This window comes from Vulpes lagopus, chromosome 10 (genome assembly GCF_018345385.1).
Source record: "Vulpes lagopus strain Blue_001 chromosome 10, ASM1834538v1, whole genome shotgun sequence".
NCBI classification, from domain to species: domain Eukaryota; kingdom Metazoa; phylum Chordata; class Mammalia; order Carnivora; family Canidae; genus Vulpes; species Vulpes lagopus.
In genome coordinates this window covers 93412274-93423548 of record NC_054833.1, presented here as the reverse complement: position 1 = coordinate 93423548, position 11275 = coordinate 93412274, and the positions used below count along the sequence as shown (strand labels likewise).

Here is an 11275-nt window from a genome sequence, read left to right as displayed (position 1 = left end):
CCGCTCGGGTGACCTCCGGCGCGGCGAGTCCTCCTCGATCCCGTGGTGCTTCGCGCGCGCTCTCGCGCTTTTCCGGTCGCGGGCAGCCGGGGCACGGAGGGAGGTCGCGGCGGTCGCGGCGGGTGGCAGCGGCAGGTGAGCGGGCGGCAGGTGAGCGGGCGGCAGGCGGCAGGCAGCCCTCGGCCCGGGGCCGGGGGGGCCTGGGGCCCGGAGCCAGCGGGCGCGTGTGCCCTCGGCCCGGCGCCCCGACCGACGCCAGGAGGGAGTGGCGGTTGGGCCTCGGGTCCGGTGACATTGAGGCGGCCGGCGGGGGACTCGGGGTTCGGGGGCCACCGGGCCGCGGCCTGTGCGCCGCCCCGCAGCATCCGGCCCGCCCGCACCGGCGCCGCGGCGGCCGCGGGCTGACTCGGGGCTCTGACCTTGGAGCGCCCGCTGGCCGAGGGCAGGGCCCGGGGGCCGCGGTGCAGCCTCGGCGACCGCCCCGGTGTAACGGGGCTCCGGGAGCGGCGCCCCACCTCCCGGCCCCCCAGCCGCCCAGCGGCCGCCCACGCGCGGGCCGGGCCCGGGGAGAGGAGACTCCAGCCCTGACCTGACGCTTCTCTAGGTGTTCTGCCCCGAATGCGTTCGGGGTCCCTTCCGTCGCCAACAGCCCCCCTCCGCCCCCCAAAGAGCCCCTTGTTAGGGAGGGGGAGCTAGAGCGGAAGGGCCCAGGTGAGGCGGGTCACCCAGGTCATCCGTCGTCCGCAGGGCCTGGAGGCAGCCCGGGCCGCAAGTGCAGCCTTTCTGTCTGATGTCTCCCTTATGCTACGCACATGCTAGGTCTTTAATCCGTTAACAATTGCCTGCAGTACCTGCCAGTCCCTTTGAGCTGTTTATTCTTTCCCTGCAAACAATGGAGCCCATCATGGCAGCCGGGTGCTGTAGGGTTTCTAGCTTTTTAGGTCTTCATTAAAACTACTTTTTTTTTTTTTTTTTTTAAGAAAGCCAGTTTATTACTAACGTCCTGTGGTGTGTGTATGTTACAGCACTTGGTTTATAATGGAGCTGCGTAAAGACGTGTTGACTCAGTAAAAAATAAAAATAAAAACAAAAGCAGTTTATTTTGTGAATTCAGAATTGGTGATGAAGAATGGATCATCTGTGCTGGGGAGAAGAAAACAAAAGCTGCATCCACGTACAAGGTGCGCTGGAACTTCTAATAGGTATTTGCCCTTTTCCTTAGAGAAGGTGTCCGTTTTTATCTTTCAGGATGTTGGCTACCAGAGTGTTCAGCCTCATTGGCAAGCGGGCGTTTTCCACCTCGGTGTGTGTTCGAGCACATGGTAAGTGTAACTTTTCCTTTAAAGGGGCTGAGCTGATTTCACTTTGCTCCGGGGATGTGTAAGCCCTTGTACTGGAGTTTCAGATACAGGTGGCCTCAGGTGGCTGAGATCCTGATTCTGTGGTTGTGGGACTTGAGGGTAGTACGTGTTTTAACAGGACGTGCTTTTTAGGTTATGGAGTATTTATTGATCATATTGAATGCTAGTCTGGATCTTTGAGCTGATACTTCCTTCTCCCCTTTTCCTTCCCTCCCCTCCCCTTTTTTTTCAGGTTCAAGTTCCATCTATTTCAAGAGATCTCTACCATACTTTAACGATCTCTTCTCTCCCCCTGCCCCTCCCCCCCAAAAAACTCCCAGCCAATTTTCTTCAGTACCAGTTACATCATTGGGACAATGGAAGGGAAGGAGCTGGACTTCCTAGGAAGCCTGAGCAGAGTTCAATCTCATTTCTGTCTTGGACAAGCTACTTACCTGCAGGAATCTCTTTTTTCACCTGAAATATATGTTAAAGAGCTTTGTTCACTCCTTGGCACATAGCAAGCTTAGTTTTGTGTTTATCGAGCATCTTTGTGCCAGACATTGGTAGGCATTGAGGATAAAAAGAATATGAGATGGAATCTTTCCATGGGACATTTGTGGTCTGGAGAGGGACAGATGCATGAAGGTACTGTGTGAGTAAGTGGTGGCCCCTGAGGAGAAACATTTAGCCTGGCCTGGGGTTCAGGATTGGTTTCTGGAGGAGAGGCTTCATTGTGCTGAAGGAATAGTAGGTTTAACCTCACGTTCAGAGGGCTATCGTGTTCCATTCAGAGGGAAGGCAAGTAGAAGGACAAAACGCAAATTTGCAAGGTAGAGTGTGTTAGTGAGAGGTCAAGCGCAGTGCTTGAGTACTGATAGTGAAGTTGGAGAGCAAGGGTTATGTATCTCCGGCCTGATAATCAGTAGCTGCTTTATGTATGAATTTTTCCTTGAAATTGTGTTCTTGAATTGCTGATACTGTTGTCTTACAATTTGCTCTGTTCTTATATTGCCCAGGATAATGCTGTGGACACAAATCATGTTATTGAGAGTATCACTGATAGGTTTGTTAATTAAACAAGTAAGTAATAAAGAAAAGTTTGTTGTGTAATCAGTATATTTGGAAAGAAACACTTCTTAATTAAAAGTCTAGGAAGTCACTTATGACAGGTTATATTTTGTTTATATTTTGGATTTGCTGATATATTTTCTTAGCTCTTTTGTTTGTTTAGCTCATTTGAGTTGCAATTTGCGGAAAGTAAAATTTATCTTTTCTAGGCGTAATGGCCTGTGGATTTTGATAAGCTCACACAGTTGTGTAGCAGTGACCCCAGTCAGGACCTGCAACATCTCCATTCATCCTCTCAAAGTTCCTTCATGTCCGTTGGTCGTTCTGGTCTTTTATAAGAAGTCAACTACTTTATCCTAATGGTGGCTTTAGCCATAACTTATTCTTAGCTATTGTTTTGGCAGAGGAAATTAAATTAGTTCCTTTTTTGAAATCCTTCAGTGGCTTCTTTTGCCTAGGGTAAGATCTGCAGCTAGCCTTTCTGATGTCCTCACACCATACTCAAACAAACAAACATACCTGAATCAGCACTGCCGCGTTGCCCAGGGTCCCAACCCCCCAGTAGTACAGTCCTTGCAGACACCAGGTTGCTGCTTCTGCCTCAGCTCCACGCTTGTGGGTGGGAGCCTTTTTCTAATCGTCGGCCTCAATCCAACTGTTATTTTAGAACATCCTTTCCTTGCCACCCACTGTGAAGATGTGGAGATGTAGGATTTTTGTCCTACATCACCCTGCTTTGTCTTTGCTTGGAGCGGTGACATACTGAGGCTTGTGTATATCATCTGTCTTTACTTCTAGAGTGCAAGCTTTGTGAGGCTGAGGACCTGCTGTGTTTTCATTGCTGTGTCTTCAGCGCACAGTGGGCAGATGGCAGAAACTGCAGTCCCTTGAACAAGTCTTGTCCTTTTGAACTTTTAGTCACGCAGATCTTATCTGAATACAAAAACCTGTTTCCACATGAGAGTAACGCCATGGAGCCCCGCTGGGAGCCACCACCGTGTTTGGATGCTTGTGTGGTGGCCCATCTGATTGAGGGGGCAGCTCCCATTCCCCAGACTTCCTTAGCAGAGGCTCAGTGAGAAACCTCCCCAGCTGAGGATAGAAATGATGAGATGCTCACCTGAATACAAAAATCTCTCTCTCTCAAAGGAATGCTGGGTATGCTAGCTTTTGTGGGGTGTGGGGGACCAAGCCCAAAGTGCTGAAGAACCCCTGGCAGCCCTAAGACCACTGATGGACCATTTTCATTCTAAAAATGCAATTTTATGCTAAGGGTACAACCAGGTTATGAAGATTTGCATTTTTATAACATTTTATTCATATGTAATTCACAGAACATTCCTCCACTGAAAATATGTACTTTGTTGCTTTTTTGTTTAATCCCCAAGTTGTCATAACCACCACAGTCAGTTTTAGAATATTCTCATTACCCCAGTTTACATCTGCTTTTAGTAATTAACCTGTGATCTGAGTGCTAGCATGCAGCTATTATTTAGTCTACTCGTCTTTTTTTTTTTTTTTTAAGATTTTAAAAAATTTTATTTATTAGAGATACACAGAGAGAGGCACAGACACAGGCAGAAGGAGAAGCAGGCTCCATGCAGGGAGCCCGACGTGGGACGCGATCCCGGGTCTCCAGGATCACACCTCGGGCTGAAGGCAGGCGCTAAACTGCTGAGCCACCCGGGCTGCCCTAGAGTCTACTCATTTTAATAGAACCTTAGAATTTTAAGATTTGAAAGTAATTCTAGTCATTTCCACCTTATATTTTTTGCGGTAAGCTCCAGTATATGTAAGTATGCTGGTCATTTGCATGGCAAAGATAAGCATCTAGAGAAATTCTACTTTGTGTGAGGTGAAATGATGTATTTCACTTTTTTTTAAAAAAGATTTTATTAATTTGAGAGAAGAGCAAGAGAGCACAAGCAGCAGTCAGAGGGAGAAGCAGACTCCGCTCAGTGGGGAGACTGACGCGGGGCTCAGTCCCAGCTTCACTGATTGAGCCACCGAGGCACCCCTATTTCACTATTGTTAACATGATTTCGGAAAATTTATTCATTGAGACTAACGTAATGGAAGTGAAGTGTGTTTGCAAGACTTCATACCTCCAGGCTGGTTATGATCACAGAATTTTCTTGAGGGTTCTTTTTTGCTCTCTGAACTATTTTCCTCTTGCCCTGATAAACACACAAATTGTGCTGGTTTTAAGGCACTAAAATTTTTTTTTTAAATTTTTTATTCATGAGAGAGAGGCAGAGACATAGGCAGAAGGAGAAGCAGGCTTCTTAGAGGGAGCCTGATGCAGGACCCAGGGTCATGCCTTGAGCCAAAGGCAGATGCTCAACCATTGAGCCACTCAGGTGTCTCAAGGCACTAAATTTTTATCTACATGAGCAGAAACCCCCATTTTTTACTCTCCCCACTGACCAATAGGGTTTACTGTGCCACAAGTTTTGTGTTCAGTTACATGTACATGTAAGTATATGCACAGTTTACATTTTTAGGGAGAAAACCAAAAAACCCCCATGTTCTGTGACTGAGTATATGACTTTTTGCATTTTGAGCACAGGGATCTACCGTATTCTCCTGTCTCCTAACTGTTGTGTCCTGTTTCCTGCTGTATATGCACCTGCCCCCAGTTCTCTTCTGCTCTGCCTTTCCTTTTTCCCGAGTCCTTGTTCAGTAAGCTCTGATGCACTTGTCTGTCCACGTTTGTTCCGCTTCGGGTGTGTGAACACCTGTGGGCAGTGATCTTTCTTTGCTGATCTCAGATGCGTAGGGCCCAGTTAGCATGTAATAGGTGCTCAGTGAACATGAACCTGTGGGTGAGTTGGCACCATGATATGCCTGTGGAGTCCATTGATTCTAGACTTCAGTGAACACAGGTGATTAGTTTTTGTTACTGTAATAATCAACGCTGTATGTCTTGGTTTCTGACCTTTGAATGCTTTGTTTCTTTTGTGAGTTTTCTGTTGTTTTTGCTTTTCCTTCTTAGTTTGAGTCTCTTGCAGAAGGGCCTTCATCTAATCCAGTAGGGCATCCTGAGAGCCCTTGTATGCTGTCTCTGTGAGACTGTTAGCTGTAGGCAGTGCTGCCTCTGTTGGCGGTTGCCCTGGCAGGTGTTTGCTGGCTGTGATGAAGTGCTGCTGTTACCCGGCTGCCCACCACCCTCATTCTGCCACCTGAGCCACACAGGACAGGCCTGCTTCCCTTGACAGTCATTCAGCTGTTTGAAACGTGGCTGCAGCTCCCCAGGATAACTGAGGTCTTCAGGGTATACATTTTTCTACTTATTTTGGATTGTAATTCTGAATCTGTGTGTGTTCAAATATTTGTTCACTGTGTTTCGTAGGAAGTGTTGTGAAGAGTGAAGACTTTGCTCTCCCGAGTTATGTCGATCGGCGTGACTATCCCCTTCCTGATGTGGCCCACGTTAAGAACCTCTCTGCCAGCCAGAAGGCTTTGAAAGAGAAGGAGAAGGCTTCCTGGAGCAGCCTCTCCATTGATGAAAAAGTTGAATGTGGGTATTGAAGCAGGAATATCGATAAACTGTGTGAGAGAATTTTTACTGGTTTCTGGGCTGTGAGCTCGAGGGTGCTGCTTGAGACCAGTGTGCTCGGGAGGCTCAGTGTGTTGTATATTATGGGGTTGTTCCAGGGCCCTGACTCTGGGCTGGCTGCACCTCTGGCCGGGCCCCTCTGTGCTCAGGGGGCTCTGGTCCCTGGGGAGGAGCATGGATATGGATGCAGAGCAGCCAGGTGTGGGTCATTTGGGTGCAGAGTGTGTGGATGCGGCTTCTTGGCACCCCTGCTGAGTAGAACTGGGTTCTCTGTAACTTACTGTTGGAACATCAGTAAGTTACAGCAAAATGCTGTCAGTTGATAAAAGGGAGTGAATTTTATGGGATTATGCATCTTCTACACTGTTCTCTCAAGAAGAAAGAATTCACTGTGGTTTTATTGTCCAAAGCAGAGTCCATGTGTTTTCTCCCCTCCATCACGCCTTGTATGCAATCGTGAGCACGTGTGTGCATGCTGTGTCCCTTGGCTGTGCTGTGGGAGAACTAGTGGATCCCTGTGGAGAGGGAGCTGCTGTGCCGCCCCTCATTCCTACAAACACCTGTGCTCTCTTCCCAGTGTACCGCATCAAGTTCAACGAGAGCTTTGCTGAAATGAACAGGAGCACAAATGAATGGAAGACGGTTGTGGGCACCGCCCTGTTCTTTATCGGCTTCACTGCTCTCATTCTCATTTGGGAGAAGCACTATGGTGAGTGGTGAGAGGTTGTAGGCCTGGTGTCTCGGGTCGCAACCACACAAGACCTGTATTGGGTCAGCGCGGCACCATCTTCCAATGGCCAGGAGTGGGCTCTGGGTGCCTATGCACAAGGCAGGCACCTCCGTTCTGGGATTCATCCCAGCATTGTTCACCAGCTTTGGGAAATCAGCTCACGTTAACTGAAGTGTAAGCCAAAATCTGCCTTACTCACATCAGGCTGTGCTTGGTAGTGAATGACCTTCCCTTCTTTGTATGGCACACCACGTTTCTGTAGCGCTTTATTGGCTCACCAGACAATTCTCAGAAGATGATGTGAGAGTTCGATCAGGGGAAAGGGCACGGTTTCTTATCGAAGGGCTATTTCAGTTGTATGGAGACTGCATCTCAGTAGGATCCTGGGTCTTCAGACCTCACCCACTCCTGCTTAGACAGTGTTGGGGTTGTTGGCTCGTTGTGTGCTGCCTCTTGGTCCTCTGTGTCCAGGCATAATGGTTTTTTCCTGTTCCAAACAGCTATAATTCTACATTTTGGTCTCCTGTGGCCATGGGTTACTCATGCCTATGTATTTGATCTCACAAGTCACTTTTGGCTCAGTTTGTGTCCTATGCTAGCCTGTAGACCCCATCATCTTTATCCTACACAGAAGATAAGATTTTTTGCTCCTAGCTTGTGTTTTATTGTTAGTCTTTAGTCAACAAAGGAGTAATTTGGAAATACCGAGTAGTCAGTGCCCAGAAGTCAAAGCCTGTGTGTGTTTGGGTGTTGGTGTTGAGTGGCAAATGACTTCCCTAGTGTGGTGGCCAGTATGTTGCATTGGGGAAGACCTGACTCGAATAATGCATGGGCTTAGAAACGACTTGTCAAGACAGTGTTGTCTCATGAAATTGTTTTGGGCTTTAGTGTACGGCCCCATCCCGCACACCTTTGAAGAGGAGTGGGTGGCCAAGCAGACCAAGAGGATGCTTGATATGAAGGTCAGCCCGATTCAGGGCTTCTCAGCCAAGTGGGACTACGACAAGAATGAGTGGAAGAAATAGGAGCCTGCCACTCATCCATCTGAACCTCACCGTGTTCTGTTTGTCACCTCCTGGAGCTCAACACAGTCACTGGAAACCATTATGTTACAGCAGCAGTGCTAATAAATGAGCAGTCTACGTGAACTCCTTTGTGGTTGGTTCTTTGATAACTAAACAAAAGCGCCTGTTGTTTGAAACACAGTTTCTCTCAAGTGTCTGACTTAAATATATTTTGGGTATAAATGAAATGGCAAGAATAAATTGTTTAAGGGGACATCATGTAAAAACTAAAAATAGGGATGCCTGGGTGGCTCAGCAGTAGATCATCTGCATTTAGCTCAGGGCGTGATCCTGGAGTCACGGGATTGAGTCCCCATCAGGCTTCCTGCATGGAGCCTGCTTCTCACTCTGCCTGCGTCTCTGCCTCTCTGTGTCTCTCATGAATGAATAAATAAGATCTTAAAAAGTATTTAAAAACTAAAAATGCAGAGTTATAAGATCCCATTATGGAAGCTGGATCAATAGAAGTCCCCATAGCTACTTTTCTTCTGGGACCAGCCCTCCCCCTTTTGAGATTGTAAGTGTTGGTTGGAGTGGGTGGCCACAAGCCTATGAAGGACAGGCTGAGCTTAGCTCCTGGAATGAGGTCTGAGTGATGGACTTGGTACCCTGGCCACACTCAGCCTGGTTATCTAGAAAGCGACAGTGGAGCTGGTGCCAGGGAAGGAGCATCACCCTGGCCCCAGCAGGCTCCCTGTGGGGTTGCATTCCGCTTTACTGTTGTTCTCCCACCTGCTCTGCATGTCAGGGCCCTTCACTGATCCCTGGAGACCCTGCCTGGAGCAGCAGAACAAGTCCTAGAACAACCTGTGTGATGAGATGCTCAGAGGACAGGCAGCCTTTGTGTCAGAGTGTGCTGAGGGTGGGAGGTGGCCTCTGAGAAGCCCAGCTGGAACTGGGAGGGGAGTTGGCCTCTGGAGCTTGATCAGAGGCTGTCATGGGAAGAAGGCCTTTGGTGGTAAAAAGGCAATATCTAACCAACAAAATTCAGAACAGGTTAAAGCCCCTCATGGTAGTGTCTTCCTGCTGCTTTAGAAATGCCCTCACTCCTTCTTTGTCGAGGGCCTTGCAGAATTCCCTGGCAGGCCCTTCCCACCTTGAGGGGAGGGGATACTGGGGTCTGCAGAGCATGGGAGGCTGCCTGTGAGGGCCAGTGTGGTCTCTGGATGGCCTCACCTACAAAGTTTGGGCCTCTCACTAGGTGGTACCGTTTTCAGCTCCTTTCCAGGGTGAGCTGTGGGGCTGAGGTGTCCCCTGACCCAAGGTCACTGCTGGCCCACCACCTGGCTCTTCTGACCCTTAAATGGCCATTGATGGGCACCTACCTAGGCCGGGCACTTCAAGCCACTCTCCCTCTTCAGAACAGCCCTGAGAGGAAAGGGCCCTTACCATGGGTTAGATGATGGAGCTGTGTGGGGCTAGAGTTGGGGGGACTGCCTGAGGAAACATGAAGTTGTAGGAGACTGTTGAAGGTCCATCTGACCCCTAAACTCTTCTACCCTGGAAGAGCTCCAGTGTATCCCTGTACTTGGGGACTTTCCATGGGGTAACCAAGCCTTCCCTTACCCTGTAGGAACCTGCTCTCTTGGGCTTGCTAAGAGGATCACCACTTGTACATCAGTGTCAGGTTCCAAAATGTGACTCTGGAGTCCTGTTCTCTGTCCTTGTTCCTTCCCTGCCACCATAGTGGGAATTCAGAAGGGAGCGGGGTTCATGCTAGATTCAGTTGGCCATCCCTAAGCCAGAGGTCTGTTTGACCATTGCTTGGTATCTACACATTGTGGGGTATAACAGTGGATGTGACCTCGGAGCCCTTACCCTTATGGGGCCCACAGGAACACCGAGGACAGGTACAACAATGGGCAGAATGGGAAGATGTAATAGTGCTCCTCGGGGCTGATGGAGAGAGGTTCAGAATGGGGGTGGGAACAAGTTGGGGTTGGTTGGGAGAGCACACTGAGAACATCATGTGAGCTGAGACTAGAAGGCCAAAACTAGAGTGGAGGTACAGGTGGCAGGTGGAGACTGTTCCAGACTCGAAGGCTTGCAAATGAAGGCATGGGAGGATCGAGGAGAGCCAAAGCACCATGGAGGAGAGGAAGGAAGCTGGGGCAGGGCTCTGGGAAACACCAAAGAGGCCAGAGGGGTCCCTGTGCCTCTAGGAATGGGGCTCCCAACAGACTTAGGCACTTGGTCTCCACATGGGGCCATTTGCAGAGGCCCTGCCCAGCTGCTCCTCCCCTAATGTGGGAGAGCTCCTTGCCATTGAAAACACACCTTGTCCCTTTTGACTGATTTTCGCCTCTCACTCAATGGTCACCTTGTTACTAGCTGGCATCTTTTTACCCTGCACAATTTAAGACTCATTCCCTCCAAAGGGACAGCTAATAGACTTGTCAACCCTGGAAGCCAGAAGGCAATGGAGCAATACTTTCCTCTAGAATGATATAATCCGCTAAACTATTACAAAGAGCAGGAAAAAGGACCTTGACAGGTGAGAATTAGGAGGATTATCACTAACCAGTCTTTGTTGAGAGAGGTGTTGAAGGGACAGTCTGAATAGAAAGAAGGTAACAGTTCAGAAGGAAGGAGTGAGCTGTAAAGTGGAAGGGCAAAGGAAATGGAAACCATTTGGCAAGTTGGCCCAAGTGCTGGCTGAATGGGACAGTGACCACATGATAACCAGTTCTGGGGATCCCTGGGTGGCTCAGCGGTTTGGCACCTGCCTTTGGCCCAGGGTGCAATCCTGGAGACCCGGGATCAAGTCCCGCATCAGGCTTCCTGCGTGGAGCCTGCTTCTCCCTCTGCCTGTGTCTCTGCCTCTCTCTCTATGTCTATCATGAATAAATAAATAAATCTTTAAAAAAAAATGACAACCAGTTCTGGGGGCAAGAGTTTGAAAGCAAGGGGAAGGGGCTCTAGGAAGATGAAGCCTATGGTGACATACTTTTTGAGTTTCTGTGAATCCCCACATAAAAACTAAGTAGGGAGCAAAGCCAAAAACCACACTGATGATGTCTATCAAATAATGAAGCAAGGAGGTATTTCTATGGACCACCCCTTCCCAGTGACGGCGAGTGGAAGATGGAAGTTACGAATATCAACTATGGCTCCATGTGCACTCTGCTTCCTGTCTGCTTCCTGTATCCTACCTGCTTCCTCTCTGCTCCTGTATCCTGTCTACTTCCCGTGTCCTTCCTGCTTCCTGTGTCTTGCCTGTGTCCTGTCTACTTCTTCGACCTGCTTCCTCTCTGCTCCTGCATCCTGTCTGCTTCCTGTGTCCCACCTGCTTCCTCTCTGCTCCTGTGTCCTGTCTACTTCCTGTGTCCTATCTGCTTCCCCTTTCCTGTCACCTGTCTGCTTCCTGTCTCTTTCCTGCATCCTATCTGCTTCCTGTCTCTTTCCTGTGTCCTGTCTGCTTCCTGTGTCCTCTTTCCTATGTCCTGTCTGCTTCCTGTCTCTTTCCTGTCACCTGTCTGCTTCCCGTTAGCTTGCGGTCAGCTTCTCTACA

General features: G+C 49.1%; 1 protein-coding gene across 3 annotated transcripts; it reads left to right on the top strand.

The window, feature by feature from the left end:
* The first annotated feature begins 12 nt into the window (after window positions 1-12).
* On the top strand, window positions 13-7848 carry LOC121500236. Of its 3 annotated transcripts, none has more exons than XM_041771791.1 (5): window positions 13-135; window positions 1249-1322; window positions 5764-5931; window positions 6548-6679; window positions 7589-7848. In XM_041771791.1, exons 2-5 carry the CDS (start codon window positions 1250-1252, stop codon window positions 7723-7725), a joined length of 510 nt encoding a protein of 169 aa, XP_041627725.1. In that variant the 5' UTR covers window positions 13-135; window position 1249; the 3' UTR covers window positions 7726-7848. The 3 variants fall into 3 exon arrangements, with proteins under 3 accessions (XP_041627725.1, XP_041627726.1, XP_041627727.1); XM_041771792.1 differs by having other exon boundaries at window positions 83-150; XM_041771793.1 differs by lacking the exon at window positions 13-135 and adding an exon at window positions 142-165.
* The last annotated feature ends 3427 nt before the right edge of the window (window positions 7849-11275 follow it).

Excerpts from the sequence above, each read along its gene's own strand:
- LOC121500236 (XM_041771791.1), top strand. The coding sequence starts at position 1,250 with ATGTTGGCTACCAGAGTGTTCAGCCTCATTGGCAAGCGGGCGTTTTCC. Across the intron at positions 1,323-5,763 it reads GGTGTGTGTTCGAGCACATG|GAAGTGTTGTGAAGAGTGAA; the intron begins GTAAGTGTAACT and ends TGTGTTTCGTAG. Across the intron at positions 5,932-6,547 it reads CATTGATGAAAAAGTTGAAT|TGTACCGCATCAAGTTCAAC; the intron begins GTGGGTATTGAA and ends CTCTCTTCCCAG.